The following is a 26,823-nucleotide window of genomic DNA, read 5'->3' on the forward strand; positions in this document are numbered from 1 at the left end:
TATCAGCAGAGGTACCAGAGTCCCTCTCTGTGTCAGCCCTGAGAGGCTACAAGCATAGATGTCAGGGAGATGTGTTCCTCAGTTCCTCCTCAGGAGTAACAGAGAAGTGATGCTCTTAGTCTGATGAATTTGCAAGGGGGAGGAATTTTAGGTGTTTCCAGGAGTCCAACTGGAGACCTGGAATGAGGACCATGAGTGGGACCACACATCATTGGGCCTCAGCCTGCCAGCCACAGCTTTCAACCTCTGGAGAATAGACAGTGTGTTCAGATATTGCCATCTTCACTTCTTCCGTTGGGTTTCAGGGAGGTGTGGGCCTTAGTATGAGGAGAGATGTCCTTAGGTCTGGAGAGGGGAGCCCCAGGCCGTCCCAGGAGTAAAAGTATGGATCATGGGTGAGGACAGAAGGTACCTCACCCCAAATAGAGGGAACAACAAAGAGTTGGGCCCTGTTTCTGCTCTCAGCACTTGGCATCCTGGCCCAGGGTCGTCAGGCTGAGACTCCTCCTCATTTCTTTGTATTAGGTCTAAGGGAGGTGAGAGCCTTGGTCTGAAGATGCAGCATCAGTCAGCAGAAGGGAGGATTTCAGACTTTAGATGTAGACAAGATGAGGACTCTGAATGAGCGGATTGATGGCCAATGATCCCAAGACAGAGGGCCCCACAAAACTCTCAGAACTGCCTCCAGACCCCACAGAAGTGGTGGACTAAGACACCTCCTTATTTCCTTCTCATGGGTCCCAAAGATCTTTGAGGTGTCACCATCAGAACAGCACAGAATAGACATGATGATGATGATGCCATATGCAAACCGAGAGGACCCTTGAACACAGAGGGAGTCCACTCTGCCGGGTCTTGCTGTGACCCAGTCAGCCCCAAATAAGGGATGGCCTAAGGCACACTGCAACTTCCTCCTCTGGGTTCCCAGAGGACAGGCTGACAAAGAAAAAGAGCCCAATGTGTTCCTAGGACTCTCAAGGGAAACTGCGGAATTGGCTTCTTAAAATCCAAGGTGATATCTCCTTGCTAAAGGTGTTCACAAGATCTCATCCTCTCTCCTCCAGGTGCCCACTTCACCTGACTTCCTGCCCACACGCCTGCCTGCTGTCTCTGACCACAGTCATCATGCCTCGGGGTCGAAAGAGTAAGCTCCGAGCCCGTGAGAAACGCCACCAGGCCCAAAGTGAGACCCAGGGTCTTCAGGGTGCTCAGGCCGCTGCAGCAGAGGAAGAGTCCCCTTCCACTTCCTCTCTTGTTTTGGGGGTTACTCCTCCTGGCTCCCCTGCTGCTGGCATTCCCCAGAAGCCTCAGGGAGCCCCCCACACCCCCACTGCTGCTGTGGGTGTTTCACGCAAGAGATCTGGTAAAGGTGCCAAGGGTAAAGGTGAGGGAAGAAAAAATTCCTCCCAGGCCTCAACCTCCACTGAGAGCTCACGCCATGATCTTCTAACCAGGAAGGCCGGAACGCTGATGCAGTTCATGCTGCACAAGTATAAAATGAAAGAGCCCATTATGAAGGCAGAGATGCTGAAGGTTGTCCACAAAAGGTACAGAGAGCAATTCCCTGAGATCCTCAAGAGAGCCTCTAGGAACATGGAGCTGGTCTTTGGCCTTGACTTGAAGGAAGTCAACCCCAGAAATCACTCCTATACCCTTGTCAGCAAGCTAAATCCCACCGATGATGGGAGCCTGAGCGGTTCCCGGGGCTTTCCCAGGAATGGGCTTCTAATGCCTCTGCTGGGTGTGATCTTCTTCAGTGGCAATTGCGCCTCCGAGAAAGAGATGTGGGAATTCCTGAATATGATGGGAGTCTTTGATGGGAAGAGTCATTTCATCTTTGGGGATGTCAGGAAGCTCATCACCCAAGATCTGGTGAAGGAAAGGTACCTGGAGTATCAGCAGGTACCCAACAGTGATCCTCCACGCTATCAGTTCCTGTGGGGTCCAAGAGCCCATGCTGAAACCAGCAAGATGAAAGTCCTGGAGTTTTTGGCCCAACTCATTAATACCACCCCTAGTGTCTTCCCATTCCATTATGAAGAGGCTTTGAGAGATGAGAAAGAAAAAGCTTCAGCCAGAGCCGCAGCCATGCGTGGCACTTCTGCCAAGGCCAGTGCATGTTCTAGGCCTACACATCTGACAGCTCCTCCTGCCCCTAGTGACGTGTGAGGCAGATTCTGTTATTGAAGAGGGCTTCCAATCTCTTAAGTAGTGAGAGGCCGAGATGGGGCCAGAGAGATCATAATATATATCTTCTTGTTCTTGTTTTACATTAGTATCTTTCAAATACTGTTATTTGAGTAGAATGTTTTTTTTAGATTCAGAGTCTGTGTTTATGAATGATGCAGATCACACATTTATTGCTGTTATCAGGTTTTGAAGAGTTTAGATATTCTGTAATACATTTTGAAAATCTTTGAATCTTCTTGGGGTTTAAGAAAAAGAAAATTTATGGCTTTGGAATGGAGATTTTATTGGAAATCTGTAAAAGAACCCCACTAAACATAATTGGAGTCTTAAAATAGAGAGAAACAAAGCAAAATATAGTCAATTTTTGTTTGCATTATTCACTTTTGTCTATCTTTTTGTAAAACTCAACGATATGTACCTGGTTGTCTATAATCTATTACAAGAATGCAGATAAAAGTAAATAGTAATAAATTACATTCTTTGATCAGTGGCTTGTTTATTTCCATCATTAATTGAGCATCTGCTCTCTGCAGGGCTCTGTGCTGGTAGTGATGATGCTAAGATAAAGAAGACCCTTCCGCTGCCCATGGATTTTTAGAGTCTAAGAGCTGGTAGTGTATAAGGAAGATGACTTGGTACACTCTAACATGTACAGGACAAGTAAAAGAGAGGATGGTGGGGGACGGGAAGGAGGTCCAGATGAGAGCAGTCAAGTGTGAATTCCCTCAGTCGAGCAAGGCACTTTGTGGTTTGGGACATTGCAAGTCCCTCGTTGGGAGGTAACCTTAAGTTAGCTCCAAGGTGGGGTAGACGAGACTGTGATAATCATGAGTACGGGCCAAACCCTCAGACGGTGAGCCCCATAGTTGAGAGACTAAGCCCAGAATAGGAAACAGCCCTTAACAATTACTTCGTGATTGTGGGTAAAGCAGGTGGAATCTCTCCCTAAGGTAGAAAGGAAAGATGCACGACGCTCTTGTCCCAGTGCAGTTGAACACAATGCACAAACCAGGTGTGCTGTGCATATGGTCTCCAGGGAGTTTCTGAGAAATAAGGATGATACCCCCTTGAGGTGAGATGCTAAAAAGCTATTAAGCTGGCACCCTTTGCCCTGAGCTGGGGGAGTCAGAGCCTATTTCATTAATTGGGTTATTTTGCATATAATTTGGCAAAACTCCAAGATAGGGCTAAATTTTATTAGTGGTAAAATAAATAGGAGCATTTTTGTTGCGGAGGGCATCTAGGAGGGAGGGGCATTGCTGGTCCTTAACATAAATTCTGAAAACTTTGAGTTGAATCCTCGTGAAGTCCATTAGAGGAATAGCATTCTCTAACGGGGAAAATTTACTTCTATTATTTGTTTAGCAGCACTGTAGTTTATTTGGGGGTTTTGTTTGTTTGTTTTAAAGCACTGAATATTTTCTGACATCTGGATAAAATAGAATTCCCAGAGAAGAGAATAGTCTCTTCTGGTATTAATATAATCATAGTAAAAACTGCCATTCATTAAAGACCCAATATTTGCCAGTCATTTTGCCAGGTGCTTTACACAGATTACATATTTTCTAACAATGCTGTGAGATTGGGCTTTTCAAACTCATTGGCCGATGGAGAACTTGCAATATTCTGAAGTTCACGTGGCTGGTCAGTGATACAGCTGGGACTAGACCTTGGTCTGAATTCCTCTAGAGCTCACCCTTTTCCTCTCCTCCCGGCCTGAGGCAGATCTTGTGTCTATTCATTCATTTCTCTTCTCACTGTTCCACAATGTCTCTCAAGTGATAGGAAGTACTCTGTGGCCAAAGCACTAAAAGCAGGCCTAAAGAAGCCAGGTGAAAATGAGCATCAAACCCAATTTGGGACTATGGGCTTCCTGTGCCTGGGGTCCTGATGCCACTAGCCCTGGGAACCCACTCCACGTATAGTTAGTAAGGGTTATGTGACTAACTCTTATCACTGAAACATAGCAGATGCATGTTTGTCACCTCCAGGTCAAGGCTCATGAGAGCTAGTCTGACACCTCCATGCTTTCTCTTACATTCAACAGCAAACATGGGGAGCCCATGGTGAGGTGTGGAGCCACGTGATGGAAGCAGCCTGCATCCTTGGGTCACCTATTAACAGAGAGCCTCTGCCAACCCACATCAGATTTTGTGTGCACAAGAAACAAATTTTTGTTGTGTTAAGCTATTCAAAAGTTAGGTTTTTTTCTATGGCGTCAGTTAGCACTTACTTTATCTGAGTAATACACATTTACTATTTCTATTGTTAGGCCTATTTAAATATTTTAACGATTGAGTTAATAGTTGTGTATCTATTCTTGTTGTAAAAAAATTTAATAGAGATAAATCACAATTTCTCCCCTTACGACATTCCTCCAAAATTCAGCCCCCTTTTCAAAAGTAACCACAATTAACAATCTGGTATGTGTCATTTTAAAGCTGATTCCAGGCATTTTCATACGTAGATGTGCTATAAAATATATTAAGTTTTTAACATACATGGGTAACATTGTACATATTGTTCTGCTACTTGTTATGTTCTGCCATGTTGCTCTTGTCACTTAATGAAATGAATGCAGGATCCTTCTGTGACAGCACATATAGATCCACCTCACGTTTTAAACTATTTCATAGAATTCTAAAGAGTGTTTGTGCCATAAATAACCATTCTCCTCCTAATGTTCAAGTAAGTTGTTCCCCATTACTTATGATTAATAGAACTGAAATTGATGCCTTTGAACATGAATTTCTGTGTAAATGTTCAAGGTTTCTTACAGGAAAGACATAGTAAAGCAGAAATTGGGTTAAAGAAGGTTTGACAATTGTAAATTTTTATAAATATTGCTCAAGTTTCATCACAAAATGATCTAACAACTCACATTACCACAAATTAAAGCATACAGATACCTTACACCCCCCGAAGTCTATATCCTCATTCTCCCCGGCTTCCGAATAGTCTCACACATCGTGATCTATTACTCAGGTAAAAAAGAGCCATTCGGATATATATAGGAATGGTCTGGGCTATAATATCCATTGGCTTTTTGGGCTTTATCATCTGAGCCCACCACATATTTACAGTAGGAATAGATGTAGACACTCGAGCATACTTCACAGCAGCCACAATAATCATCACGATTCCCACAGGCATAAAAGTATTCAGCTGACTAGCCACACTGCATGGAGGAAATATCAAATGATCTCCCGCTATATTATGAGCACTGGGCTTCATCTTCCTATTTACAATAGGGGGCCTGACAGGAATTGTGCTAGCCAACTCATCACTAGACATTGTACTTCACGACACATACTACCTAGTAGCGCATTTCCACTATGTATTCTCCATAGGAGCGGTATTCGCTATCATAGGAGGCTTCATCCACTGATTTCCTCTACTTTCAGGCTACACCCTCAATGCCACTTGAGCTAAAATTCACTTCACGGTCATATTCGTGGGTGTAAACCTGACATTCTTTCCACAACAATTCCTAGGCCTATCACGAATACCACGGCGATGCTCCAACTACCCAGATGCATACACCATGTGAAATACAGTCTCATCCATAGGATCATTTATCTCCTTAACAGCAGTTATATTAATAATTTTCATAACATGAGAAGTCTTCACTTCAAAACGAGAAGTTTCAGTGGTAGAACTTCTCAAAACAAATCTAGAATGACTACACGGCTGCCCCCCTGCTTCCCACACATTTGAGGAACCGGTATACGTAAAGACCCAACAAGAAAGGAAGGAATCGAACCCCCAAAGAATGGTTTCAAGCCAACCCCATAGCCCCTAGGACCTTCCCCACAAGCGAGATATTAGTAAAAACATTACGTGACTTCGTCAGAGTCAACTTATAGGCCCGAATCCTTTATATCTCTGTGGCACACCCATTACAACTAGGACTTCAAGACGCCTCCTCCCCCATCATGGAGGAACTATTATAATTCCATGAACACACCCTCATAATCGTGTTCCTAATCAGTTCCTTAGTCCTTTCTATCATTTCCCTAATATTAACCACAAAACTCACGCACACAAGCACTATAACACCCCAAATGGTAGAAACCATATGGACTATTTTACCCGCTGTTATCCTAACTTCCATCGCCCTTCCATCACTACGAATCCTCTATATAACAGATGAAATCAATAACCCCCTCTTAACTGTCAAAGCCATGGGCCACCAATGGTACTGAAGTTACGAATATACAGATTACACAGACCTAAACTTCGACTCATACATAACTCCCACCCCCGACCTAAAACCAGGGGAGCTCCGACTCCTAGAAGTTGACAACCGAACAGTACTCCCGATAGAAACCCCAGTCCACATGCTAATCTCATCCAAAGACGTGCTACACTCACGAACCGCACCCTCGCTAGGCGTAAAAATGGACGCGATCCCAGGACGTCTAAACCAAACAACCCTAACAGCAACGCGACCAGGCCTATTCTACGGACAATGCTCAGAGATCTGCGGCTCAAACCACAGCTTCATGCCCATCCTACTCGAACTCGTCCCACTCAAACACTTTGAAGACTGATCAACCTTAACACAACACGCACATCGTGAAGCTAAATAGCATTAACCTTTTAAGGTAAAGAATGGAAGCACTGGCCTTCCCACAATGAGATGCCACAACTAGATACCTCAACATGATTCACCTCCATTATATTTATAATCCTAATGCTCTTCATTATACTTCAACTAAAACCCTCAAAATTCACCTACCCCTCTAACCCCGCAGAAAAAATTACTAAAATACCAAAACACACAAATCTATGAGGAAAAAAATGAACGAAAATCTATTCACCTCTTTTACCACCCCCGTGCTAATGGGAATACCTATCGTAGCCCTCATCATTCTCCTACCCAACGCAATGTATCCTCTTCCCTCCTGCCTCATCAACAATCGCCTAACCTCTCTACAAATATGACTGATCCAACTTATTCTGAAACGATTGATGGCAACCCACAACACCAAAGGACAATCATGATCCTTAATACTAACCTCACTAATCCTATTGGTTGGCTCAACAAACCTACTAGGCCTGCTGCCCCACTCATTCTCACTCACCTCCCAACTGTCCCTAAACTTAGGCATAACAATCCCCCTGTGAGCCGGAACGGTGATCCTAGGTTTTTGCCACAAAATAAAAGAATCTCTAGCTCACCTTCTACCCCAAGGCACACCCACCCCCTTATCCCAATACTCGTAGCCATCGAAACCATCAGCCTCTTCATCCAACCCATAGCCCTAGCCGTACGGTTAACAGCCGACATCACAGCTGGCCACCTGCTTATGCACCTTATCAGAAACACTACACTAGTACTAACAACTCTGAGCCCCCTGACAGCCTCAGCTACTTTCACCCTCCTCACCCTACTCACCACCCTCAAACTTACCGTAGCCCTAGTCCAAGCTTATGTATTTACCCTCTTAGTAAGCCTCTACCAACACAGCAATGCCTAATGACCCACCAAACCCACGCCTATCACATAGTAAACCCCAGCCCCTGACCACTCACAGGAGCCCTATCCGCCTTTCTCATAACATCCAGCCTAACAATATGATTCCACTTTAATTCCAACACCCTCTTAATCCTAGGACTACTGACTAACCTACTAACCATATACCAATGATGATGAGATGTAGTACGAGAAAGCACCTTCCCAGGCCACCATACAACTATCATCCAAACAGGACTACGATATGGAATAATCCTTTTTATTACATCCGAAGTTTTCTTCTTCACCGGGTTCTCCTCAGCCGTTTACCACTCAAGCCTAGCCCCAACCCCTAGCTGAGGGGCTTTCTGACCACCAGCAGGCATCAACCCTCTCAACCCCATAGAGGTTCCACTACTCAACACACCAGTACTGCTAGCCTCCGGAGTGTCCGTCACCTGGGCCCACCACAGCCTCATAGAAGGAAACCGCAAACATATACTCCAAGCCCTCTTCATCACAATCTCCCTGGGCACTTACTTCACACTCCTCCAAATCTCAGAATACCTCGAAACCCCCTTTATCATTTCCGACAGCGTAAATGGATCAACATTCTTCGTAGCAACAGGTTTCCACGGCCTCCACGTAATGATTGGATCCGCCTTCCTCACCGTCTGTCTTCTACGCCAACTAAAATTCCACTTCACATCCAAACACCATTTTGGCTTTGAAGCCGCAGCCTGATATTGACACTTCGTAGATGTAGTCTGACTGTTCCTATACATCTCCATTTACTGATGAGGATCCTATTCTTTCGGTATCAGCTAGTACAGCTGACTTCCAATCAATAAGATCTGGTCACAACCCAGAAAAGAATAATCAACCTAGCATTAACTCTCTTAACCAACACAACACTAGCACTCCTCCTTATCAGCTTTGGCTTCTGACTCCCCCAAACATATACCTATGCACAAAAGTTAAGTCCATACAAATGCAGGTTGGACCCAGTAGGATCCGCTCGCCTACCATTCTCCAGAAAATTCTTCTTGGTAGCCATCACATTCCTACTATTCGACCTAGAGATTACCTTACTACTACCCCTCCCGTGAGCCACCCAAACGAACAACCTCAAACTAATACTCACCGTGGCACTTATCCTCATCCTCACACTAGCACTAAGCCTAGCCTGTGAATGATCCCAAAAAGGCCTAGAAGGAGCTGAATATGGTAGTTAGATTAATTAAAACAACTGGTTTCGACCCATTAAATTGCGACATTTCGTAACTACTAAATGCCTCCAATTTATATTAACATCATCTTAGCATACACTACATTCCTCGTAGGACTGCTAATATACCGATCCCACTTTGCATCCTCCCTATTATGCTTGGAGGGCCTAATATTATCCCTATTCGTCCTAGCCACCGTCCTGTCCCTAAACCTACACTTCACCCTATCCTACATCCTCCCCATCATCCTCCTAATCTTTGCAGGCTGCGAAACCGCCATAAGCCTAGCACTTCTAGTAATGATCTCTGACACTTAGGGCCTAGACCTCGTGCAAAACCTTAACCTCCTACAATGCTAAAACTTATTATCCCCACAATCATACTCATCCCCACCACGTGGGACTCCAACAATAATATTATCTGAATCAACTCGACAACACACAGCCTACTAGTTAGCCTCATCACTCTTCTTTTCTTAAACCACAACGATGAAAATAGCACAACCACATCATTAAACTTCTTCTCAGACCCCCACTCAACCCCACTTCTGGTATTAACAACCTGACTCCTCCCCCTAATAATTATAGCGAGCCAACACCACCTCTCTAAAGAAACACTCATTCGAAAAAAACTATATATCCTCACATTAACCTCATTACAAATTTTTTAATCATAACATTTACCGCCACAGAACTGATCATATTCTACATCCTATTTGAAGCAACACTAATCCCACCCCTAATCATCATCACCCGATGGGGCAGCCAACGAGAACAACTACATGCAGGACTCTATTTCCTATTCTATACCCTTTTCGGCTCCGTACCTCTACTAATGGCACTGACCTCCATCCACAACTCCACCGGCTCATTAAACCTACTGCTGCTTCAACACTGAACCCAAACACCCCCACCCTCATGATCCGGCACCCTCCTATGAACAGCATGCATAACAGTATTTATACTAAAAATACCACTCTAGAGACTTCACCTCTGACTACCAAAAGCACACGTAGAAGCCCCTATCGCCAGATCCATAGTCCTCGCAGCCATCCTCCTAAAACTAGGAGGATACGTAATGATACGAATCACCATCATTCTAAACCCCCCAGCAAACTCCAAAACCTACCCCTCCCTCGTTCTCTCTCTATGAGGAATGGTCATGACAAGCTCTATCTGCCTACGTCAGACAGACCTGAAATCCCTCATGGCATATTCATCCGTCAGCCACATGGCCCTAGTAAGCGTAGCCATCCTAATCCAAACACCCTGAGGATTCACAGGAGCTACAGCCCTAATAATTGCCCATGGACTTACATCATCCCTGCTCTTCTGTCTTGTAAACTCCAACTACGAACGCACCCACAGTCGAACTATAATCCTGGCCCGCGGACTGCAAACACTCCTCCCCCTAATGGCAACATGATGATTACTAGCCTCCCTAACAAATCTAGCCCTCCCACCAACCATCAACCTAATCGGAGAGTTACTCATAATAATAACATCATTCTCATGATCAAATATTACAGTTATCCTCATAGGACTCAACATACTAATCACGGCCCTATACACCCTATTTATACTAATCACAACACAACGAGGTGCTCTCACACATCACATCAACAGCATCAAACCATCCCTCACACGAGAGAATTCCCTGATACTCATACACATCATCCCGCTTCTACTCCTGTCCCTCAACCCCAAAACAGCTCTAGGGCCCCTTTACTGTAAATATAGTTCAGACAAAACATTAGGCTGTGAACCTGACAACAGAGACTCAAAACCCCTTATTCACCAAGAAAGATCCCAAGAACTGCTAATTCTTATGACCATACCTAAAACTATGGCTTTCTTACGTTTAAAGGATAGAAGCAATCCATTGGCCTTAGGAACCAAAAATCTGGTGCAACTCCAAGTAAAAGTAATAAACCTACCCCTATCCCTAACAGTAATCTCACTTGTCATTCTCATCATCCCCACCCTTACCAACACGCACAAGCACTACCCCTACCACGTGAAAACCTCAACCCAACTTGCTTTCTTGACCAGCCTCACACCTGCCCTCACATTTATTTACTCTGGACAGGATACAATCACCTCCAACTGACACTGAATCACCATCCAAACACTAAAATTATCCCTTAGCTTCAAACTGGACTACTTCTCTATAATTTTCATCCCACTAGCCCTCTTCGTTACATGATCCATTATAGAATTCTCTCTATGATACATGCAATCGGACCCCAACATCAATAAGTTCTTCAAATACCTACTCATCTTCCTTATCGCAACACTAATCCTGGTCTCCACCAACAACCTATTCCACCTCTTCATTGGATGAGAAGGAGTAGGCATCATATCCTTTCGTCTAATCAGATGATGACATGGCTGAACAGACGCAAACACAGCAGCCCTGCAAGCAATCCTCTACAACCGTCTCAGTGACATCGGCTTCATCCTAGCTACAGCGTGATTTTTCGTATATTCAAACACACGAGACCTCCAACAACTATTCATCCTCAACACAAACCCGAGCCCCCTCCCATTAACAGGCCTCCTCCTCGCTGCAACAGGTAAGTCCGCCCAGTTCGGCCGGCACCCATGACTAGCCTCTGCAATGGAAGGTCCCACACCTGTCTCAGCCCTACTCCATTCCAGCACAAGAGTCGTAGCAGAAATCTTCCTACTGATCCGATTCTACCCCTAATAGAAAACAACAAAACAATCCAAACACTAACACTATGCCTAGGGGCTCTCACCACACTATTCACAGCGATCTGCACCTTAACACAAAACGATATCAAAAAATTATCGCATTCTCTACCTCAAGCCAACTAGGCCTAATAACAGTAACGATTGTCATCAACCAACCACATCTAGCTTTCCTCCACATCTGCATGCACGCATTTTTCAAGGCCATACTATTCATATGCTCTGGCTCTATTATCCACAACCTAAACAACGAAGAAGACATTGGAAAACTAGGAAGCCTACGTAAAATTATACCCCTTACATCAACCTCTCTAATCATAGGAAACCTCGCTCCCACAGGCATGCCATTCCTAACAAGTTTTTACTCCAAAGACCTAATCATCGAGACCATAAACACATTGTATACTAACGCCTCAGCCCTCACAATCATACTCATTGCCACCACCCTCACAGCCGCCTAAAGTACCGGAACTATTTTTCTTTTCTTTTCTTTTTTTTTTTGTGTGTGTGTGTGTGTGACCGGTAAGGGGATCGTAACCCTTGTCTTGGTGTCGCCCGCACCACTCTCAGCCAGTGAGCGCACCAGCCAGTCCTACCCGCGGTGGGAGCGCTCTCATGCTCCCAGTGCCACACTCTCCCGAGTGTGCCACGGGGTCAGCCCCCGAACCATTTTTCTTACACTACTAGGACAACCCCACTTCCCAACCCTAATAAGCATCAACGAAAACAACCCCAACCTCACCAACCCAACCCAACGTCTGGTAATCGGCAGCATCTTTGCTAGCTTTATCATCTCCAACAGCATGCCCCCAATAAATATTCCCCAAATGACTATACCACTTTGCCTCAAACTATCCACCCTCCTCATCACCATTCTAGGCTTCACCCTAGCACTAGAACTATGCCTAAACTCACTCAACCTAACCCCCAAACTATCCTCACCCTCACACAACTTCTCTACTCTCCTAGGATTCTTCCCAACCCTTACCCATCGTACAATACCCTATCTCAGCCTAAGCGCAAGCCAAAGCACAGCCTCCCAAACACTAGACCTAGCTTGACTAGAAGAAACAGTCCCAAAAAACATTGCCCACTTCCAAGTACTAGCTGCAACAACCACCTCCAACCAAAAAGGTCTAATCAAACTTTACTTCCTTTCTTTCCTCATTACAATCCTAATGACTACACTACTAATTATTTAACCACCCCCAAGTAACGTCACTAACAATAATGACACCCATAAACAAAGACCACACAGCCACCGCCACCAATCAGCACCCATAACTATACAACACAGCCACACCTCTAGAATCCTCATGAAAATAACCCGTCCCCTCCCCCACATAAATCACCCAATCACCCATACTCTTAAAACTAATAACAACCTCCACCTCATCATAACACGCCATCCACAAAACCACAAACAACTCTATCACCAACCCCAACAGCAAAGCCCCCCGAACCACAACATTCAAGACCCAAGCCTCCCCTGGAGGCCGGATGTGGCTCATCCTCGCTTCCGCTTTTCTGAGAGGCGGGGTGTCTGGGAATCGCGGAGTTTGGGAGGCGCGGCGTCTGGGAGGCCCTGGGAGGCCCTGGGAGGACGGATGTGGCTCATCCTCGCTTCCGCCTTTCGGAGGGGCGGGCCGTCTGAGAGGCCATGTCTGAGAGTCCTGTAGTCCGGTCCGCCGAGGGTGACTTCCCAGGACTGGTCTGAGGTCAAGGTGAGGACCCTGAACGTGGACTGAGGGGACCACCGCTCACCCACAACAAACGGGGCTGCACTAAGTCTCACGCCTGCGGTCGGCCTTGGGAGGTCCCGGGAGAGCTGTCCGGCAGAGTTGTGCCTGAAAAGTCTCAGCAACTGCTGGGCCTTTATCTAACGGAGTACCCCTGATTTTGCATAAGGAGGAGAGCTAGGTCCTAACTAGAGTCAAGGTGAGGGCCCTGAGGGCTAAATGAGGGAATCTCTCCCTAATGGATGTAACAAAGCAAAGCAGAGCCACTGCACTCGGTTCTGGGAGGCTCTGGTGTGTGGAGTACTGACTTTCCTATGTAGAAATTCAGGGAGGTGAGGGCTTTGTTTGCAGGCTGGTGGACTCAGGTCAGTAGAGGGAGGAATTCCAAGCTCTCATGAGATACCAAGGTGAGGACCCTGAGTGTGGATTGAAGGGATCACCTCTTATCCATAACAAAGGGGCCCCCATAAGTCCTGCCTCTGTGGTTGGCACTGGGAGGCCTCAGGAAAGCTGTCTGGGAGAGTTCTGCCTGGAAAGTGTCAGGGAGGGAGGGAAGTACCTTGGTCTTAGAACTTAGTCCTCATTCTGCAGATGGTGGAGACCGAGGCCTTAACTGGAGTCAAGGTGAGAACTGTGAGGGCTAATGAGCGGACCTCTACCCAAAAGAGGGAGCCACACTGAGCAGTGCCCCTGCACTGGGCTCTAGGAGGTCTCGGGCAGAGTAGACAAATTTGGAGTAACCTCACTTCCCGTCTAAAGACTAACGGATTTGAGGGCCACATTCAAGGCCCACATCTGCTGTCCAGCAATAAGAGGCTCAGGGTAGAGCTGACAGGCTGAGATGCCCTTATTTTTTCCAGAGGTAGTCTCAGGGAGGTGAGGGCCTTGGTCTAATGGGATAGGCCCAATTCATCAGAGGTACCCAGTCCCTAACAGGTTTTAAGGCTGTGACATTGAGTAATGATGAGGGCACCCCTCCCAGAAAGGAGGGGGCCGCAGAGAGGCCCACCCCTGTTGTCAGACCTGGACATGATGATTCGCACTTAGTTTTCCCAGGGCATCTCATAGAAGTAAGAGACTAGGTCACAGGGAACAGCCTCAGGTCAGCATGAGAAGGATTTCCAAGTTGTTCCAGATGTCATGGTGAGAACCCTGAGGACTGTGGGGACCTTCCACCCCATATCAGTGAGGGCCACACAGAATTCTCCCTACTGTGAGCCCTGGAAGACCCCAGGCAGATACGTCAGGCACAGGTGCCCATCAGTTCCCACTCAGGGGTAACAGAGAAATGAAGGTCTTGGTCTGAGGATGATAGTCACACCACAGCAGAGGGAAGAATCTAAGGCCCTCTCATTAGTCGAATTTATTTATTTATTATTTATTTATTTTTATTATGAATATTCATGAGATACAAAGCTCATTGTCACCCCTCGTGCCCATGATGTGAGGGCCAGATTCCTACTGGCCACATACCCATTACCAGAAATTACGTTTGTACCCTGTGTCCCCCGCCCAATTATCCCCCAACCTCCCTCCCCCCCTTCCCCCCACTCCACTTTGTAGCCCTAGGATAGTTTCCTCCATCTGTAAGACCAACACACTACTGTGGTCTTTCTTTCCTTCTTTCTCTCTTAGCTCCCACTTATGAGTGAGCACATGTGGTATTTATCCCTCTGTGCTTTGCTAATTTCACTCAACATAAGTTTCTCCAGGTTCATCCATGTTGCTGCAAATGGGAGTATTTCATTATTTTTTATGGCAGAGTAGTATTCCAGTGTATATATACCACAATTTCCTTATCCAGTCATCCATCGGTGGACATTTAGGTTGGTTCCATGTCTTGGCTATTGTAAACAGAGCTGCTATGAACATGGGAGTGCAGGTATCCATTCGACATGATGATTTCTGCCTGGGAGGCCCCGGGCAGCCACAGCTGGATGTGGCTCACCCTTGTTTCCGCTTCTCTGAAAGGCACGGTGTCTGAGAAGCAGCACGTCTGAGAGGTGGAGTCTGAGAGGCACGGTGTCTGAGAAGCGGTGCATCTGAGAGGCCGGGCATCCAGTCTGCAGAGTGTGACTTCCCAGGACTGGTCTGCAGTCAAGCTGAGGAGCCTAAACGTGGACTGAAGGTACCCCCACCCACGTACGATCAGGCGGGCCCTCACTAAGTCCCGTCCCTGCGGTTGGCTCTGGGAGGCCCCGGGCAGCCACAGCTGGATGTGGCTCACCCTTGCTTCCACTTCTCTGAGAGGTGGCATCTGAGAGGCGTGTAGTCCGGTCTGCCGAGGGTGACTTCCCAGAATTGGTCTGAGGTCAAGTTGAGGACCCTAAATGTGGACTGAGGGGACCACGGCTCACCCACAGCAAAAGGGGCCGCACTAAGTCCCGCCCGTGCACTCGGCCCTGATAGGCCCTGGGCCAGAGCTATAAGACTGAGGAGCCGTGTCATTTCAGCCTTGAAGGCCTCAGGGAGAGGAAGGCCTTAGTTTAAAGAGGACAGCCCCCTTCGTAGAGGGAGAGTCTTGGCCCTAAAAAGATTAAAATTAGGACTTTCAGTGCTCATGAGCAGATGTTTTCTCAAAATTGGGCCCTGCTCTCAAACTTGGGAGCCCCAGGCAAGGTAGCCAGATGTGGAGCACCCCAACTTCCCTCCTAGTGATTCAGAGAGATGAGGGCTTTGGTCTGAGACTTGTGGACTCGGGTCAGTATATGGAGGGGTCATAAATCTTACCAGGCGCTAAGGTTGGAGTCCTCTGTGAGACCTGAGAGAGCCACAGACTCCAGAACAGTGGGATCCTAAGAGTCCCAGCCCTGCTGTCAGCAAGCACAGGTCCCAAGGAGCCTTGGCAAGATGTGGCTCACTCTGTCAACTTAGGTCCAAGGAATATGAGAATCTTTGTCTGAGTGGTGTGGCTTCCAGACAACAGAGGGTGGAGTCCCAGAAAGTATGCAGAGTCAAGATGAAGACCCTGAGTGAGGAAATGGGATGCTACACAGTGGAGAGAGCTTCAGCTGTTGCTGCTCCTGGGAGTCCCAGGCCAGAGCTGGCAGACTTAGATACCCCGGACTCCTGCCTGCAAGGTCTTAGGAAGATGAGAGCTTCGGTTTAAGGCGAAGGGCTGGCTGTGCCAGTTCAGCAGAGGTGGAGAGTCCTAGGTCATGACAGGTCAAGGTACAAATCCTGTGTGAGGAATGGGGCAGCCACCTATCCCAGAACAGAGGGGAACACAGAGTCTTGCCTTTGCATTCAGTACTGAGAAGCCAGGGTTAGAGCTCTCAGGCTGAGGTGTCCCCTCATTTTCTCTGGGTGTGGTCTCAGGGACATAAATACCCTTAGTTTAGTGAGACAGCCCCCATTCAGAATAAGAAGATCTGGTTCCTAACAGGAGCCAAGGTGGTGATACTGAGTATGAGGGGACCCCTCCCAGAAAGAAGTGACCCACGTAGAAACAGAACGTAGAGCTCTGTTCCTACTGCAAAACTTGGGAGATCTGGGTATGATGACATGGAGAATCTCACTTCTTCCTAGAGCATCTCAGGGAGGTGAGGAATTTCACCGAGGTAGACAGCCTAAGGTTAGCAGATTGAGGATTCCCAGCTAGTGCCAGGAGTCAAGGAGAGGATCCTGAGAACTGAGGGGACCACCCATCTCATAACAGTGAGGGTAACGCAGAATCCCTTCCTGAATGTTGCATTAGGAGACCATGGATAGTCGTGGCCAGATGAGAAAAATTTCACTTCTTCTCAGGGTGTCTCAGGGAGTTGATTGCCTTAGTATGAGCAGAAAGGCATTAGGTCAAGACAGGGAGGACTGAGATGAACACCAACGTCGTGAGTGGTAGTCCACAAAGTTCCACCCCCTCTTAGCCCTGGGAAACCCCAGGCAGAGGTAGCCAAATGTATCCCTTCCTCACATCCAGCCCTGGGGACTTGGGGAGTTGAGGGCCTTGATGTGAAGCTGGCAGAGTCAGGTGGGATGAGGGAGGCTCAGATGTTGCCTGAGTAAAGACTAGAGACCAAACACCCCAGAATAGTGGGGTCTTATAGAGGACAGGGGGTGCTGGACGTGAGGCATGCTTTCTTTCATCTTAGGGTTTGAGGAAGGTGAGAATTTTAATCTGATGCAAGGGGCCACACGTCAGTAGAGAGAGGATTTCCAGGTTGTGCCAGAACATCACAGAGAAAACCTTGAGGACTTCAGGGAACTCCCACCCCATATCAGCAGAGGTACCAGAGTCCCTCTCTGTGTCAGCCCTGAGAGGCTACAAGCATAGATGTCAGGGAGATGTGTTCCTCAGTTCCTCCTCAGGAGTAACAGAGAAGTGATGCTCTTAGTCTGATGAATTTGCAAGGGGGAGGAATTTTAGGTGTTTCCAGGAGTCCAACTGGAGACCTGGAATGAGGACCATGAGTGGGACCACACATCATTGGGCCTCAGCCTGCCAGCCACAGCTTTCAACCTCTGGAGAATAGACAGTGTGTTCAGATATTGCCATCTTCACTTCTTCCGTTGGGTTTCAGGGAGGTGTGGGCCTTAGTATGAGGAGAGATGTCCTTAGGTCTGGAGAGGGGAGCCCCAGGCCGTCCCAGGAGTAAAAGTATGGATCATGGGTGAGGACAGAAGGTACCTCACCCCAAATAGAGGGAACAACAAAGAGTTGGGCCCTGTTTCTGCTCTCAGCACTTGGCATCCTGGCCCAGGGTCGTCAGGCTGAGACTCCTCCTCATTTCTTTGTATTAGGTCTAAGGGAGGTGAGAGCCTTGGTCTGAAGATGCAGCATCAGTCAGCAGAAGGGAGGATTTCAGACTTTAGATGTAGACAAGATGAGGACTCTGAATGAGCGGATTGATGGCCAATGATCCCAAGACAGAGGGCCCCACAAAACTCTCAGAACTGCCTCCAGACCCCACAGAAGTGGTGGACTAAGACACCTCCTTATTTCCTTCTCATGGGTCCCAAAGATCTTTGAGGTGTCACCATCAGAACAGCACAGAATAGACATGATGATGATGATGCCATATGCAAACCGAGAGGACCCTTGAACACAGAGGGAGTCCACTCTGCCGGGTCTTGCTGTGACCCAGTCAGCCCCAAATAAGGGATGGCCTAAGGCACACTGTAACTTCCTCCTCTGGGTTCCCAGAGGACAGGCTGACAAAGAAAAAGAGCCCAATGTGTTCCTAGGACTCTCAAGGGAAACTGCGGAATTGGCTTCTTAAAATCCAAGGTGATATCTCCTTGCTAAAGGTGTTCACAAGATCTCATCCTCTCTCCTCCATGTGCCCACTTCACCTGACTTCCTGCCCACACGCCTGCCTGCTGTCTCTGACCACAGTCATCATGCCTCGGGGTCGAAAGAGTAAGCTCCGAGCCCGTGAGAAACGCCACCAGGCCCAAAGTGAGACCCAGGGTCTTCAGGGTGCTCAGGCCGCTGCAGCAGAGGAAGAGTCCCCTTCCACTTCCTCTCTTGTTTTGGGGGTTACTCCTCCTGGCTCCCCTGCTGCTGGCATTCCCCAGAAGCCTCAGGGAGCCCCCCACACCCCCACTGCTGCTGTGGGTGTTTCACGCAAGAGATCTGGTAAAGGTGCCAAGGGTAAAGGTGAGGGAAGAAAAAATTCCTCCCAGGCCTCAACCTCCACTGAGAGCTCACGCCATGATCTTCTAACCAGGAAGGCCGGAACGCTGATGCAGTTCATGCTGCACAAGTATAAAATGAAAGAGCCCATTATGAAGGCAGAGATGCTGAAGGTTGTCCACAAAAGGTACAGAGAGCAATTCCCTGAGATCCTCAAGAGAGCCTCTAGGAACATGGAGCTGGTCTTTGGCCTTGACTTGAAGGAAGTCAACCCCAGAAATCACTCCTATACCCTTGTCAGCAAGCTAAATCCCACCGATGATGGGAGCCTGAGCGGTTCCCGGGGCTTTCCCAGGAATGGGCTTCTAATGCCTCTGCTGGGTGTGATCTTCTTCAGTGGCAATTGCGCCTCCGAGAAAGAGATGTGGGAATTCCTGAATATGATGGGAGTCTTTGATGGGAAGAGTCATTTCATCTTTGGGGATGTCAGGAAGCTCATCACCCAAGATCTGGTGAAGGAAAGGTACCTGGAGTATCAGCAGGTACCCAACAGTGATCCTCCACGCTATCAGTTCCTGTGGGGTCCAAGAGCCCATGCTGAAACCAGCAAGATGAAAGTCCTGGAGTTTTTGGCCCAACTCATTAATACCACCCCTAGTGTCTTCCCATTCCATTATGAAGAGGCTTTGAGAGATGAGAAAGAAAAAGCTTCAGCCAGAGCCGCAGCCATGCGTGGCACTTCTGCCAAGGCCAGTGCATGTTCTAGGCCTACACATCTGACAGCTCCTCCTGCCCCTAGTGACGTGTGAGGCAGATTCTGTTATTGAAGAGGGCTTCCAATCTCTTAAGTAGTGAGAGGCCGAGATGGGGCCAGAGAGATCATAATATATATCTTCTTGTTCTTGTTTTACATTAGTATCTTTCAAATACTGTTATTTGAGTAGAATATTTTTTTTAGATTCAGAGTCTGTGTTTATGAATGATGCAGATCACACATTTATTGCTCTTATCAGGTTTTGAAGAGTTTAGATATTCTCTAATACATTTTGAAAATCTTTGAATCTTCTTGGGGTTTAAGAAAAAGAAAATTTATGGCTTTGGAATGGAGATTTTATTGGAAATCTGTAAAAGAACCCCACTAAACATAATTGGAGTCTTAAAATAGAGGGAAACAAAGCAAAATACAGTCAATTTTTGTTTGCATTATTCACTTTTGTCTATCTTTTTGTAAAACTCAACGATATGTACCTGGTTGTCTATAATCTATTTCAAGAATGCAGATAAAAGTAAATAGTAATAAATTACATTCTTTGATCGGTGGCTTGTTTATTTCCATCATTAATTGAGCATCTGCTCTCTGCAGGGCTCTGTGCTGGTAGTGATGATGCTAAGATAAAGAAGACCCTTCCGCTGCCCATGGATTTTTAGAGTCTAAGAGCTGGTAGTGTATAAGGAAGATGACTTGGTACACTCTAATACGTACAGGACAAGTAAAAGAGAGGATGGTGGGGGACGGGAAGGAGGTCCAGATGAGAGCAGTCAAGTGTGAATTCCCTCAGTCGAGCAAGGCACTTTGTGGTTTGGGACATTGCAAGTCCCTCGTTGGGAGGTAACCTTAAGTTAGCTCCATGGTGGGGTAGACGAGACTGTGATAATCATGAGTACGGGCCAAACCCTCAGACGGTGAGCCCCATAGTTGAGAGACTAAGCCCAGAATAGGAAACAGCCCTTAACAATTACTTCGTGATTGTGGGTAAAGCAGGTGGAATCTCTCCCTAAGGTAGAAAGGAAAGATGCACGGCGCTCTTGTCCCAGTGCAGTTGAACACAATGCAGAAACCAGGTGTGCTGTGCATATGGTCTCCAGGGAGTTTCTGAGAAATAAGGATGATACCCCCTTGAGGTGAGATGCTAAAAAGCTATTAAGCTGGCACCCTTTGCCCTGAGCTGGGGGAGTCAGAGCCTATTTCATTAATTGGGTTATTTTGCATATAATTTGGCAAAACTCCAAGATAGGGCTAAATTTTATTAGTGGTAAAATAAATAGGAGCATTTTTGTTGCGGAGGGCATCTAGGAGGGAGGGGCATTGCTGGTCCTTAACATAAATTCTGAAAACTTTGAGTTGAATCCTCGTGAAGTCCATTAGAGGAATAGCATTCTCTAATGGGGAAAATTTACTTCTATTATTTGTTTAGCAGCACTGTAGTTTATTTGGGGGTTTTGTTTGTTTGTTTTAAAGCACTGAATATTTTCTGACATCTGGATAAAATAGAATTCCCAGAGAAGAGAATAGTCTCTTCTGGTATTAATATAATCATAGTAAAAACTGCCATTCATTAAAGACCCAATATTTGCCAGTCATTTTGCCAGGTGCTTTACACAGATTACATATTTTCTAACAATGCTGTGAGATGGGGCTTTTCAAACTCATTGGCCGATGGAGAACTTGCAATATTCTGAAGTTCACGTGGCTGGTCAGTGATACAGCTGGGACTAGACCTTGGTCTGAATTCCTCTAGAGCTCACCCTTTTCCTCTCCTCCCGGCCTGAGGCAGATCTTGTGTCTATTCATTCATTTCTCTTCTCACTGTTCCACAATGTCTCTCAAGTGATAGGAAGTACTCTGTGGCCAAAGCACTAAAAGCAGGCCTAAAGAAGCCAGGTGAAACTGAGCATCAAACCCAATTTGGGACTATGGGCTTCCTGTGCCTGGGGTCCTGATGCCACTAGCCCTGGGAACCCAGTCCACGTATAGTTAGTAAGGGCTATGTGACTAACTCTTATCACTGAAACATAGCAGATGCATGTTTGTCACCTCCAGGTCAAGGCTCATGAGAGCTAGCCTGACACCTCCATGCTTTCTCTTACATTCAACAGCAAACATGGGGAGCCCATGGTGAGGTGTGGAGCCACGTGATGGAAGCAGCCTGCATCCTTGGGTCACCTATTAACAGAGAGCCTCTGCCAACCCACATCAGATTTTGTGTGCACAAGAAACAAATTTTTGTTGTGTTAAGCTATTCAAAAGTTAGGTTTTTTTCTATGGCGTCAGTTAGCACTTACTTTATCTGAGTAATACACATTTACTATTTCTATTGTTAGGCCTATTTAAATATTTTAACGATTGAGTTAATAGTTGTGTATCTATTCTTGTTGTAAAAAAATTTAATAGAGATAAATCACAATTTCTCCCCTTACGACATTCCTCCAAAATTCAGCCCCCTTTTCAAAAGTAACCACAATTAACAATCTGGTATGTGTCATTTTAAAGCTGATTCCAGGCATTTTCATACGTAGATGTGCTATAAAATATATTAAGTTTTTAACATACATGGGTAACATTGTACATATTGTTCTGCTACTTGTTATGTTCTGCCATGTTGCTCTTGTCACTTAATGAAATGAATGCAGGATCCTTCTGTGACAGCACATATAGATCCACCTCACGTTTTAAACTATTTCATAGAATTCTAAAGGGTGTTTGTGCCATAAATAACCATTCTCCTCCTAATGTTCAAGTAAGTTGTTCCCCATTACTTATGATTAATAGAACTGAAATTGATGCCTTTGAACATGAATTTCTGTGTAAATGTTCATGGTTTCTTACAGGAAAGACATAGAAAAGCAGAAATTGGGTTAAAGAAGGTTTGACAATTGTAAATTTTTATAAATATTGCTCAAGTTTCATCACAAAATGATCTAACAACTCACATTACCACAAATTAAAGCATACAGATACCTTACACCCCCCGAAGTCTATATCCTCATTCTCCCCGGCTTCCGAATAGTCTCACACATCGTGATCTATTACTCAGGTAAAAAAGAACCATTCGGATATATATAGGAATGGTCTGGGCTATAATATCCATTGGCTTTTTGGGCTTTATCATCTGAGCCCACCACATATTTACAGTAGGAATAGATGTAGACACTCGAGCATACTTCACAGCAGCCACAATAATCATCACGATTCCCACAGGCATAAAAGTATTCAGCTGACTAGCCACACTGCATGGAGGAAATATCAAATGATCTCCCGCTATATTATGAGCACTGGGCTTCATCTTCCTATTTACAATAGGGGGCCTGACAGGAATTGTGCTAGCCAACTCATCACTAGACATTGTACTTCACGACACATACTACCTAGTAGCGCATTTCCACTATGTATTCTCCATAGGAGCGGTATTCGCTATCATAGGAGGCTTCATCCACTGATTTCCTCTACTTTCAGGCTACACCCTCAATGCCACTTGAGCTAAAATTCACTTCACGGTCATATTCGTGGGTGTAAACCTGACATTCTTTCCACAACAATTCCTAGGCCTATCACGAATACCACGGCGATGCTCCAACTACCCAGATGCATACACCATGTGAAATACAGTCTCATCCATAGGATCATTTATCTCCTTAACAGCAGTTATATTAATAATTTTCATAACATGAGAAGTCTTCACTTCAAAACGAGAAGTTTCAGTGGTAGAACTTCTCAAAACAAATCTAGAATGACTACACGGCTGCCCCCCTGCTTCCCACACATTTGAGGAACCGGTATACGTAAAGACCCAACAAGAAAGGAAGGAATCGAACCCCCAAAGAATGGTTTCAAGCCAACCCCATAGCCCCTAGGACCTTCCCCACAAGCGAGATATTAGTAAAAACATTACGTGACTTCGTCAGAGTCAACTTATAGGCCCGAATCCTTTATATCTCTGTGGCACACCCATTACAACTAGGACTTCAAGACGCGTCCTCCCCCATCATGGAGGAACTATTATAATTCCATGAACACACCCTCATAATCGTGTTCCTAATCAGTTCCTTAGTCCTTTCTATCATTTCCCTAATATTAACCACAAAACTCACGCACACAAGCACTATAACCGCCCAAATGGTAGAAACCATATGGACTATTTTACCCGCTGTTATCCTAACTTCCATCGCCCTTCCATCACTACGAATCCTCTATATAACAGATGAAATCAATAACCCCCTCTTAACTGTCAAAGCCATGGGCCACCAATGGTACTGAAGTTACGAATATACAGATTACACAGACCTAAACTTCGACTCATACATAACTCCCACCCCCGACCTAAAACCAGGGGAGCTCCGACTCCTAGAAGTTGACAACCGAACAGTACTCCCGATAGAAACCCCAGTCCACATGCTAATCTCATCCAAAGACGTGCTACACTCACGAACCGCACCCTCGCTAGGCGTAAAAATGGACGCGATCCCAGGACGTCTAAACCAAACAACCCTAACAGCAACGCGACCAGGCCTATTCTACGGACAATGCTCAGAGATCTGCGGCTCAAACCACAGCTTCATGCCCATCCTACTCGAACTCGTCCCACTCAAACACTTTGAAGACTGATCAACCTTAACACAACACGCACATCGTGAAGCTAAATAGCATTAACCTTTTAAGGTAAAGAATGGAAGCACTGGCCTTCCCACAATGAGATGCCACAACTAGATACCTCAACATGATTCACCTCCATTATATTTATAATCCTAATGCTCTTCATTATACTTCAACTAAAACCCTCAAAATTCACCTACCCCTCTAACCCCGCAGAAAAAATTACTAAAATACCAAAACACACAAATCTATGAGGAAAAAAATGAACGAAAATCTATTCACCTCTTTTACCACCCCCGTGCTAATGGGAATACCTATCGTAGCCCTCATCATTCTCCTACCCAACGCAATGTATCCTCTTCCCTCCTGCCTCATCAACAATCGCCTAACCTCTCTACAAATATGACTGATCCAACTTATTCTGAAACGATTGATGGCAACCCACAACACCAAAGGACAATCATGATCCTTAATACTAACCTCACTAATCCTATTGGTTGGCTCAACAAACCTACTAGGCCTGCTGCCCCACTCATTCTCACTCACCTCCCAACTGTCCCTAAACTTAGGCATAACAATCCCCCTGTGAGCCGGAACGGTGATCCTAGGTTTTTGCCACAAAACAAAAGAATCTCTAGCTCACCTTCTACCCCAAGGCACACCCACCCCCTTATCCCAATACTCGTAGCCATCGAAACCATCAGCCTCTTCATCCAACCCATAGCCCTAGCCGTACGGTTAACAGCCGACATCACAGCTGGCCACCTGCTTATGCACCTTATCAGAAACACTACACTAGTACTAACAACTCTGAGCCCCCTGACAGCCTCAGCTACTTTCACCCTCCTCACCCTACTCACCACCCTCAAACTTACCGTAGCCCTAGTCCAAGCTTATGTATTTACCCTCTTAGTAAGCCTCTACCAACACAGCAATGCCTAATGACCCACCAAACCCACGCCTATCACATAGTAAACCCCAGCCCCTGACCACTCACAGGAGCCCTATCCGCCTTTCTCATAACATCCAGCCTAACAATATGATTCCACTTTAATTCCAACACCCTCTTAATCCTAGGACTACTGACTAACCTACTAACCATATACCAATGATGATGAGATGTAGTACGAGAAAGCACCTTCCCAGGCCACCATACAACTATCATCCAAACAGGACTACGATATGGAATAATCCTTTTTATTACATCCGAAGTTTTCTTCTTCACCGGGTTCTCCTCAGCCGTTTACCACTCAAGCCTAGCCCCAACCCCTAGCTGAGGGGCTTTCTGACCACCAGCAGGCATCAACCCTCTCAACCCCATAGAGGTTCCACTACTCAACACACCAGTACTGCTAGCCTCCGGAGTGTCCGTCACCTGGGCCCACCACAGCCTCATAGAAGGAAACCGCAAACATATACTCCAAGCCCTCTTCATCACAATCTCCCTGGGCACTTACTTCACACTCCTCCAAATCTCAGAATACCTCGAAACCCCCTTTATCATTTCCGACAGCGTAAATGGATCAACATTCTTCGTAGCAACAGGTTTCCACGGCCTCCACATAATGATTGGATCCGCCTTCCTCACCGTCTGTCTTCTACGCCAACTAAAATTCCACTTCACATCCAAACACCATTTTGGCTTTGAAGCCGCAGCCTGATATTGACACTTCGTAGATGTAGTCTGACTGTTCCTATACATCTCCATTTACTGATGAGGATCCTATTCTTTCGGTATCAGCTAGTACAGCTGACTTCCAATCAATAAGATCTGGTCACAACCCAGAAAAGAATAATCAACCTAGCATTAACTCTCTTAACCAACACAACACTAGCACTCCTCCTTATCAGCTTTGGCTTCTGACTCCCCCAAACATATACCTATGCACAAAAGTTAAGTCCATACAAATGCAGGTTGGACCCAGTAGGATCCGCTCGCCTACCATTCTCCAGAAAATTCTTCTTGGTAGTCATCACATTCCTACTATTCGACCTAGAGATTACCTTACTACTACCCCTCCCGTGAGCCACCCAAACGAACAACCTTAAACTAATACTCACCGTGGCACTTATCCTAATCCTCACACTAGCACTAAGCCTAGCCTGTGAATGATCCCAAAAAGGCCTAGAAGGAGCTGAATATGGTAGTTAGATTAATTAAAACAACTGGTTTCGACCCATTAAATTGCGACATTTCGTAACTACTAAATGCCTCCAATTTATATTAACATCATCTTAGCATACACTACATTCCTCGTAGGACTGCTAATATACCGATCCCACTTTGCATCCTCCCTATTATGCTTGGAGGGCCTAATATTATCCCTATTCGTCCTAGCCACCGTCCTGTCCCTAAACCTACACTTCACCCTATCCTACATCCTCCCCATCATCCTCCTAATCTTTGCAGGCTGCGAAACCGCCATAAGCCTAGCACTTCTAGTAATGATCTCTGACACTTAGGGCCTAGACCTCGTGCAAAACCTTAACCTCCTACAATGCTAAAACTTATTATCCCCACAATCATACTCATCCCCACCACGTGGG

At 46.1% G+C, this 26,823-nt stretch overlaps 2 protein-coding genes and 1 pseudogene across 2 annotated transcripts; all 3 read left to right on the plus strand.

The window, feature by feature from the left end:
• The first annotated feature begins 1,125 nt into the window (after nt 1–1,125).
• Nucleotides 1,126–2,169, plus strand: LOC134367921 (melanoma-associated antigen B1-like). The gene has a single exon (XM_063084579.1). The coding sequence runs from the start codon at nt 1,126–1,128 to the stop codon at nt 2,167–2,169; it is 1,044 nt and encodes a 347-aa protein (XP_062940649.1).
• Nucleotides 2,170–18,670: 16,501 nt separating this feature from the next.
• On the plus strand, nt 18,671–19,714 carry LOC134367922 (melanoma-associated antigen B1-like). Its single transcript, XM_063084580.1, has one exon. The coding sequence runs from the start codon at nt 18,671–18,673 to the stop codon at nt 19,712–19,714; it is 1,044 nt and encodes a 347-aa protein (XP_062940650.1).
• Nucleotides 19,715–21,759: 2,045 nt separating this feature from the next.
• On the plus strand, nt 21,760–24,327 carry LOC134367923 (cytochrome c oxidase subunit 2-like; annotated as a pseudogene).
• The last annotated feature ends 2,496 nt before the right edge of the window (nt 24,328–26,823 follow it).

Source organism: Cynocephalus volans, chromosome X (assembly GCF_027409185.1).
Source record: "Cynocephalus volans isolate mCynVol1 chromosome X, mCynVol1.pri, whole genome shotgun sequence".
Taxonomy (NCBI): Eukaryota; Metazoa; Chordata; class Mammalia; order Dermoptera; family Cynocephalidae; genus Cynocephalus; species Cynocephalus volans.